This window comes from Austrofundulus limnaeus, unplaced genomic scaffold (assembly GCF_001266775.1).
Source record: "Austrofundulus limnaeus strain Quisiro unplaced genomic scaffold, Austrofundulus_limnaeus-1.0 Scaffold49, whole genome shotgun sequence".
Classification (NCBI taxonomy): Eukaryota; Metazoa; Chordata; class Actinopteri; order Cyprinodontiformes; family Rivulidae; genus Austrofundulus; species Austrofundulus limnaeus.
In genome coordinates this window covers 2,438,113-2,448,176 of record NW_013952451.1, presented here as the reverse complement: position 1 = coordinate 2,448,176, position 10,064 = coordinate 2,438,113, and the positions used below count along the sequence as shown (strand labels likewise).

At 38.0% G+C, this 10,064-nt stretch overlaps 1 protein-coding gene across 4 annotated transcripts in view; it reads left to right on the top strand.

The window, feature by feature from the left end:
• homer1b (homer scaffold protein 1b) overlaps window positions 1–10,064 on the top strand; it is a 25,892-nt gene that overhangs the window by 6,356 nt on the left and 9,472 nt on the right. The window contains exons 2-4 of one of the 4 annotated variants that reach the window (XM_014008425.1): window positions 1,278–1,434; window positions 3,624–3,755; window positions 6,466–6,558. In XM_014008425.1, coding sequence (XP_013863879.1) covers window positions 1,278–1,434; window positions 3,624–3,755; window positions 6,466–6,558 — 382 coding nt within the window. Of the gene's footprint in view, window positions 1–916; window positions 1,435–3,623; window positions 3,756–6,465; window positions 6,559–10,064 lie in introns of those variants that run through there. The other 3 variants (XM_014008426.1, XM_014008423.1, XM_014008424.1) reach the window with 3 other exon arrangements.

Here is a 10,064-nt window from a genome sequence, read left to right as displayed (position 1 = left end):
CACACACACACACACACACACACACACACACACACACACACACACACACACACACACACACACACACACAAAATCAAGCATGAAGAACAGCAGAATTTGCCACAGCTCACTCAACATTATGCAATAAATAATAAAAAATAACACACACAAACCATTGCCAGTAGCCATGAAGCGGCTACTGCACAGATCAGGGAGAGAGTCGAAATGACTCACCGTATCGCCACTCACACTGCTGTCGATGATTATGATAATTCGCTCACAGCAGCTTTGTGGAGCAGCATTAATCATTGCAGATCCACTTGCTCTGACTTTCTATATACTCCCCGTCATTCTCCTTCTCATCCCGTCTGACACACCACTCTGTCTCCCTGTCTTTGTGCTTATTTCTTTTCTTTTTTTGAAAAAAAAAAAAAACTTTCTCCCCAAGTCTGGGCTAATCACACACTTGAGGGAGGAAAGGGGGTTCTGTTGAATTTTAATATTCATTTATACAGCGAGCCTTTGATGTCCCCTCCCATCACCCCCACAGTGCAGTGTAAGCACTTCTCTATCTCGTGTTCTGCCAGCTCTGCCAGCCCAGAATATCTCCCTCAGCACCCTGAGCTGTGTGTGTGTGTATGTGTGTGTATGTGTGTGTAAATTACCCCAGAAACCCCAACGATGCAGCAAAATATGAGGGCACTGTGAGAACAAACTATGAAGGGAGGTAGGATGGATGGATGAAGGTGGAGTGTAAAGTGTCAAAGATGGCGTCAAGGGTCAGCTCGACCCAGAACAAAGTTTTTATGGTAAAACACACATAAGCACAGCTGGTTTAATCCCGGTGCATTGGTGTTAGGGTTTGTGTAATGAAGTGTGGAAACTGCAGCTCTGTGGGCTGTGTCTACARTAGTTTACAGTGACTGTCTATATTTAGCCTTCGATCCCCCTCCTGTGTACCCCTGAGTGACCCTCGCTCAGAGCTGCAGGCATTCCCTTATCTGAGCAGAGTTACATGCAGGGAGCGTGTGTGTTGCTGCTTTCACCTCAAGAGGAAATGCACCAGAAGAAGAGTTTGTTCAGCTTTTAAACAGGYTACAGTATGTAGTTGTGCAGGGGCACATTTGGTGACCTTCAGGGACCACTTCCTGCCGTGCAGCCATGGAGGACTTGGTGATCAGGTTGCCAGGGCGCTCCGACACCCCCGTGGGCGGCGCTGGCTCRGGCGCCGGCGGGTTTGGCGAGACGCTGGTGCTGCGGCACAAAGAGGTTCACCACTTCTTCTTTGTCCCCTTCAGGGAGCAGCCCATCTACAGCACGCGGGCCCACGTCTTCCAGATCGACCCCAACACCAAGAAGAACTGGCTGCCCGCCAGCAAGCACGCCGTCACCGTCTCCTACTTCTACGACAGCACGCGCAATGTCTACCGCATCATCAGCCTGGACGGCACCAAGGTGGGCTCAGGTCTAAACAATACCTCAAAGATGGTTTGAGCAGGATACGTTTCATGATTATTTTATCGAATGTAATCACCTCCCCACTGCTGTGATCTTTAAATGGTAAATGGACTGTGCTTCTATAGCACCTTTCTATCCAACCAGGATACTCAAAGTGCTTTACAACACAATCTGTGCCCTCATTTACTCATTCACTTACATTCACACAGCACTCTAAATCTCCACAAATCTAATCTACATAAATCCTTCTGTGGAGACTGGTCAGTGTTTTACATCAAATTCATACAATGATGAGACCCATCAGAGGCAGCGGTTCAGTATTTTACCTGACACTTTGACATAACTGAATAATGGAATTGAACCACAAACCCTTGCACTGGAAGATGACTTCCCTAACCACTCAGCCACAGCCTCCCCCTTTAATAAAGTCTGCACTGAAGTTGAACGTGCAGACACATGATAAAAGAGCTCCGACTCGTCCAAAGACGGCTCRTGTTGTATTGTCATCTTCATACAACATGATGCGTGTCCTTATTAAAGATCTCAGAGGGGCGTTCCTGGAGGGCTCGGTGTCATCGAGGAAACTGTATGACATGAGTGAAGGGAAGACTGAAGACTGGATTTAAATAAATAAATAAATAAATAAATAAATAAATAAATAAATAAATAAATAAATAAATGAGAAAGAAAAGAAAATAAGGAAAACAATGTGTGTGGCTGAAGGAAGAAGTAGTGTGCCACGAGAGAGTGTGGAAGTAGCAGTGTTACAGATGTGTGTGTGTGTGTCCTTGTTTTTCCTACATCGTGGGGCCCAGTTTTAAGGAAAATGCAGCCTCGTGGGGTCCGGGTGCTCCTTGTGGGGCCCAAAGCCTGGGCCCCACAACTTCAGAGGCTGATTTTGGGTGTGGGGGTTGGGTTTAGGACCAAGGTGTGAACTGAGTTTAGGTTAGTTTTTGGGTCAGGTAAAACCTGACCCACCTGTGAGGTTAGCCTTAGGGTTTGTGGTCAGGGTTATCTAAAAATCTGGCAACATTTTTAAAAATTTGAAAGTGAAAGAGAAAAATCACACCAATTTTTCACAGCATTTCAGAAAAAAACATTCTGTGGTTTTCTTCTACTTCCTTTGTGTTTCATTTGTTGAGCTCATTTGAGCATTTAAAAACATTTTATTTAGTGTTTTTTTGGTGTTTTATGAAATGTCATTATTTTAAAGTCACTTTTTGTTCATTGTTGTTTTGGTGATTTGTCTTTTTTCACGTTTTGCTGTTTTTCTTTTTAACTTATTTTTCTTTTTAAATTTTTTGGGCTTTTGGGTGTAATTAAATGTCTGTTTTTCCCATTTTTTTGTATTGCTGTTTTTTATTTTGGTTGTGTTTTTGTTGTTGTGCTCGTTGCTGTCTTCTCATAATGATGAATTGTAGAATGAACAGACTGACTCTCAGTCATCCTTTATTAAAGCTCGTGTAGCTACTGATACCAACAGGAAAATGTAATCCTCGACACAACTGTTCATTTAATCAYGCAGTAATGTGCTCTTTATTAGACTCATTTCTCAAAGTCAGATGAATTTTACGCGATTCGTAAGCTTAAGTCAAAGATTTATTCAAGTGTCTGTTTTTGTCTCAACATCAACCAAACCATTTTAGCACATTCAGCTCTCCACAACTCCAGCTAACACCTCCGTTTATTAAAGTTGTAAATTGTTACAGATATTTACTAATTAATCTGTTGGTGTTCATTAATTTTCATTAATTTTCTGTTGGATGTATAATAGGTGTTTTTCAAACAGCATATACTGAGATAGAGTTGTTGCTTCATGATTGTATTCTTACAGATAATAAACCAGATTTTTAAARGTACATCAAAAGATAATAAAAAGTTATTACATTATTGTCAAGCATTTGCTTTGTGAAAACCTTAAATCATCAGCTGAATATTCAAATGTTGATAATCTGCTGACAGACGAGWGAAAATCAAATTGCAGAACTGATTTAATCAGAGGTTTTAATCATTGCAGAAACACATTTGGATTTTTTATTATTTTCACCTTCAGCTCTGATTTTTGATCTGATCAGCGAGTCATCACATGCATTTTAACACCTCTCTCTTGCACACGCACTTTTTTGTATATGTGAATAAAGATCACTTCACACTCTTTAAACGAGCTGATTTCTCTTTTCTTGCAGGCAATAATCAACAGCACCATCAGTCCCAACATGACGTTCACAAAAACCTCGCAGAAGTTTGGCCAGTGGGCTGACAGTCGAGCGAACACCGTCTACGGGCTGGGATTCTCCACAGAGCACCACCTGGCCAAGGTAAACACAAAAGCTCCACTTTGAAACTATCCAAATCCCAGAGAGAGGTCAGCTCTCTTCCCTGCTGTTTTTGTCAAACGTTTCTCAGATCCTCTGTGTGCATAAAATTATGTTTCTATGTGTATATGACGTAATAATGTCTCATCTCACCTATAGAATTGGGTTAATTCAGTTATTTTCTGTTGATTACTGTAAATGACATTTGAATTCACAATGTGTAAAATCAGGGATTGTATTTCAACACATGCATTAAACTCCTTGAAATCACTCACTTTATATTGGAAATTTAAAAAACGGTTCTTTTTCTCTCATCCGTCTGAGCATTTCGATTAGTAATAGGCACTAACTTGTGGAAATGGTTGTGTAAGCTCCTGCGCACTATGAAAGTGTGAAAAAAAAAAACAGTGAGGAGGATAAAACAATCGTCTTTGTTTTAGTTTGCGCCTAGCCTAGTAAAAACCAGACCCTTGTCCTTCTCTTTGCTTTGTACAGAGGAGTGTGAAGGAGCAGTGAAGGGAAACTACAATTGAGCGCAGCTGCGTAGGAAGGCAAGGGCCAGGCTAGTTTGCGCCTGGTGCAAGTTAGAACAAACCTCAAAATTCTCCAGTTTCTGTATTTTTATTTTGAAGAGAGTGAAGAGTGTCTCTTAAACTTTATTACATTTTTAATTTATGTGAAACATAAAACATCAGCTTTTTATGTCGGCAATGACAGGGTTAATATGCAGTTTAACAAACTTTGGCTAAAGGTTTGAACAACCGGGTTGGCCTCTCAGATAACCGAACACTAATGAAGCACTTCGGCTGCATTTAGCAGAACTATTATATTGCAGTGAAGTGAAATGAAATTGAGTTACTTTTTGCATGCAGCTCCTCTAATGGCAGACACAAGACCGGCTCCTGAGGAGTCATCAATTAGATTTCCTCAGCTCTCAGCCCTCTGCAGCACTGTACTAAATTACTCTGTAGAACTGGGAGAGCAGCGTCAACCTCAGCCATCAGGAAACCGCGGGGCTGTGTGTGTTTATATTTGCTCAGAGCCTCTCAGCTGAGGTTACCACTTCAGGCTGACTGGATGTGCTTTGACTAAAATAACTCTGCAGATCAACTTCAGTCCCAGAAACCTCTGATTACAGGGAAGCACAATGTAAGAGTCAGACATTACTGTGAGGAAATGGTGATCAGTGGAGGCCGTGGTGGGTTTGTTGAAGTTATTGGGAATTTTAGATGTCCTGGTTTTTAACAGTGGTCTCCAGAAATCTTATGTGCGMAACKCAACCCACATGTTCAGCTCTACTGCTTGTCCTGTACAAATGCATGTTCCTTACAAATGTGGCCCCGCACTCATAAACAGATGTGTTTAATTTACTTAAACAAATGACGTCAWCTGGTTCCACTCAACTGAGTTGAGTAAATGTAAAGCAGTTTTTACATTAGATTAGATTAGATTAGATTAGATTAGATTAGATTAGATTAGATTAGATTAGATTAGATTAGATAGATAAAACTTTACTGATCCCTTTTGGGAGGGTTCCCTCATGGAAATTACGTACGTACATTACTTTACAAGTTGTGTGGAATCGGTTGACGTAATTTGTTTAAGTAAATCCAACACATCTGTTTTTTGAGTGCATTTAGAAGAAAAATAACAGGCTTTCCAACACTCAAAAAACAGATGTAGTGGATTTAATTTATAAAAATGTCAACTGGTTCCACTCAGCTGAAATAAATAAAGGTAACACATTTACTTTACATTTACTTAAATAAATGTGTAAATATTTTTTATTTAATACATGACATCTGTTTTTTTTTTGAGTGAATGGTACAGGATTTGTTGCCAAAAGCATTGTTACAACAAAGCTTTAATCTACCAAACACTAATTTTCTTACTTTTGGGTTGTTTTTTATTACTTTGAAGGAAAACATATTCATATTGATTCTTAAATTTCATTTACATATTTGTGCTTGAGATATTTAGAATATTCCTCCGACTAATGTGTGATCAAATCATTTTTATTGTAATTTAGTTGTTCTGAGGGATTATCTGGTTACACGCCTATAAGTGAGGTCATGTTCCCTGCTTCAATGATGTCATTTTCAGGAGGCTTGACTCAGTTCTGGACCCAGTAAAAGGTTCTGTGTTATGATGAGCRATGCAAACTGCCAATGGCCTCGCAGACAGTGTTTCTAAGAAATRAGATGGTGTTTTTAGAGCTGAAGAATACCTTTTTTAAACAGAGAACTGAACTTGGTTTTCTATGCTATTCAGAAATCCAATTTTTTGAAGACTTTCTTACAAGTTATTGATAAAAACGTCATTCCTGCACAGCTTACTGAAGCTCATCCTCTCCTAAATGTATATTTATAAAAGAAATATTATGCCCTAAACCTCCTTAGACCTGCATCCTAACAAGGACAATGGTTTTAGATTAGTCGTTTTTATTCAGGGGGACTAAATTTTATAAAAAAAAATTTATAAAATGCGTGTTTATGTTTAAATTCTTTTTTATGTTTACAAGGTTTTACTAAGCTTAAATACTGTAGCTCAAGAAAAATAATGAATAAAAAGAAAGAAAACTGGCCAAATGAACAGCTTTCCTGGCCCCCCCTTGTTGCCGCCCCTGACTGGCAGCAGTGTTTTCCCTCCTGCCTCCGTGCTGCACACTGCAGGSTTTAAACTCCACACTGATGTTCGTCTTCTTTCTCTCCAGTTTGCAGAGAAGTTTGCAGAGTACAAAGAAGCAGCACGGCTCGCTAAAGAGAAGAGTCAAGAGAAGATGGAGATGGCCACGTCTCCTTCTCAGGTAAATTCACTGCTGCGCCGTCACCGCTTCAAAAACGCCAACCTGTGCTGTGGTCAGAGGGTCACAGCTGGAACAACTAATAATGTAAAAAAATAATCCAGTGAAGGTGCCTCTCCAAATCATAAAAGTCTAAAGGAAGAGAGCGGTTTTTGGTCAAATGTAGCTTAGAGCAGTTTAAGTAGTCCCTACCCAATTATTGTGCCGCTGATTTAAAATATTTTTTATTTTACTGTTGTAGCTGCTTCAACTGTAGCTTTGATGTTTTACTTAAATCTAATCAACTTTTTGTGTCAAACTCTTCTTGTTGAAATCTGTCAAAAGAACTGGATCATAAAATGTGAGGAAGGAAGATGATAAAGATTTGCTACTCTGTTATAATTTATTACTTAACAACACTACAGGTTGTGTTTAAATGTTAAATAAGGTTACCTTTTTTTTACAAAAATCACCTGGTGAAACAAACAAAAAAATCTATAAAATACAAAATATTCAATCACATAAGTAAAAACCAAAATATGTTTTTATGCTTTGAGGTACTAGGATCTCTAAATTATACAAACAGTACTAAAAAAACAGTACAATGGGATGTCATCAGTGAAATCAGTGGAAGTCTGAATACTTACTTTGAAAGTTAGTTTTTTTAAAAACAATATTTCTRTGTGTAGATGCCACATGCATTTTTATGATAACTGCAGCGTAATGTATAGGTGTGATAATGATTGTAAATACCAGAAAAGCTGCACTACCTTAATGTATTACCATAAAGGATGGAAAAAAGGTGTGGGCATGTTTATTATCGATGCAATAATAAATAGAGGGCTAGCATTGCCAATTCAAYACTTGTCATGTTAATTGAATAATTATGTGATTTTGCCTTTAATTAGTCAATTRTGATGAAACACAGGACAAAATGTTAGACAAGTAAAAATGTTTTGTATTACCAAATTACAACTAAATAAAACAATGTAGCATTATAAAAAATAATGAAATAATTCCCCTGTTACATTCTATGACACAAGTTATTGTTTAAGAAAAAGGTAATTAGTGCAAAATATATAATATAATATATAATAYATATGGAAAATAAAGAAGCAATAATGTAACAAAATATAAATATAAGCATGTCATTATCAGCAAAAAMTATCTTGACTAACAATGAACTGCAAACAATTTGAAGACTTTGCACTGCTGATTTTTTTTTACTATTTGTGAAAATAAAGTCAGTAGGGAAAATAACGTGTAAACAAAATAATCGATACCATCGTGCTAGTTTTGATCCAATACCAGTACTCATCTTGGTATCAATAATATCAATACTGATATCGATAAGCCCTCCCCAAGTAAAAAAGCTGTACTATCAAAAATTAACAACTAAATGTGAGATAAAGTGTTCTATACATAAGCTGAATAACAATATTTATATAATAAAAACAGTTTGTACCATTTCAAATGAATAACCATAAAAAATAAATTACCCTAACATGTAGAATAGCTGTGCCTCCTAAAATGAATTACATTAATTGGGTGAAAGTTGCACTTCCTAAAACAAGCATACATACAGGAAAATAGGTGCAAGTAAAAAATCTATATAAATTTTAAAAAACGATAAATTCATTCTAATGAAACTTGACCAATCTGGGTCCAGATAAGACTTCATTTGGGTCCAGATCCAGACCAAAGTACCAAAGTCTGTCATTTGGGGGACCTCTCTACACACGAGTCTGAGAGTTTATTAACTTGTTTCAGGGAAGAATCTCTGGAGAAATCTGTTTTTTAATTTAAAGAACATTAGCAGTTCTCACATCCTCATCTGTTCAACACGGAGCGAGGGTGGGAAGCCCCCCCGTGCTGTACTGCAGGCTACATGCTTCCAATGCTGCAGCCCACAAGGACYGAAACAGCACCTTTCCGTGTGCACGATGTCTTCTTAATGAAGCAAGCAGGACAGCTTCGCTCCCCACCAGGAGCCGAAGGCTGCATGCGCCACACGACAAAACAGTGCTAACAGTGCTGAAAGTGGAGACAGGTCGTAACTGTGAAGGCTGCAGTGGTCCGCTGAAGCTGTCTGTTCTTCTCCATCACTGAAAGTCGCTGTTTCACCCACGTGCCAGCTGGCTTCATTTCTCCAAATCCTCTCCTCTGAATGAACCCAACAAATATGAGCGAAACTGTTCCACTAAAATAAGACCTAAAAGGCTTTACGTTGGTCCCAGGAGGCCAAACTCCAGCACCAACAYATAAATAATACACTAATGAATGTAGAGCACATAATGTAAAACCAGGCATAATCTTSCTCTTATCTTCCTTTTCCTTTTGGCCCATTAGAGACGTTGGGGCTGCGTCGTTGTGCTACTGTATTGTTCTCCGACCCGGAGTGCTAATAGCTTTGTTTTATGTGAGCGCAGCAGCTAAATGATTTGTCTCTCGTATAATTCCGTGCTTGTATGGGATATAAAGATAAGAATTAATCTGTAATTCCGTGATTTCCCAGTGCCAAAGCAAGCTAGTTTAATGGCCTATGGGAATGTGGAATTGCTCGCTAAGATGTAGAAATGTGTAGCACCGCATCACCACGAGCTTAGCTAGTGTCAGACTATCTGCACAGCTGCCATCGCTTCATGCAAATACTTTCASTCCGTCTCTCAGCTCGTGTATCAGAAGGATTCATTTACTTTTGCTACAGGAAAAAAGGTTTTATTGTTCATCAAGATTGTTCGGGTTAATTTTCATTTTCACATGCTGTGATGGTTGTACATGTTTTAGTTACATTTCACTCCTGCTAATCATTTTTAAATAACTATTTTAAAGTTTTAGGTTGTTGACCTGACAAAACTAGACTTAGAGATAGTGCAGATCTTTTAAAGTTAAAAAGGATAAAACTGGTAAATACGGGGCGCCAAGTGTAACATAAAATGTTAAAAATGTCACTAACACATTTTTATTATTTAGCTCACTTGAAATTTTCCACTAACATTTTATTTTTATTTAGCTCACTTTTCTTACATTTTGCAAATTTTTGCTAAATGCTAAATTTATATTTTAAATAATGTATGTAAATATTGTCACATACTGTAAATCTAAATGTAAAAAAAAATTATTTAAACTGTTGCAGCTAAATTACAATTAAAAAGCTTTTATTGTCATTACAGTATACACAGTATACATAATACAATGAGATATGAATAAAAACAATTAAAAACTACTGTACTAAAAGTCCTATAAAATTAAAACCATGAAAATATGAGTGATATGTGAAAGGATAAAGCTTATGTTTATATTTCCACAACCTTGTTTTCACTGCTTCTGTACCCCTAAAAGCACAATTGCGCACATTTTTCTGAGAATGTAGAGAAATGTAACCAACATTCCAACATTATGCAGAAAGAATGTAAAAGAAACTGTTGATTAAGTTCTTTAGTTTTATTTATATAAAAAAAATCCCTTCTCACCCTCCGCGGGTGGTCTCTTTCATCCTCTGAGCTGGGGTCCTCTACCAGAGGCCTGGG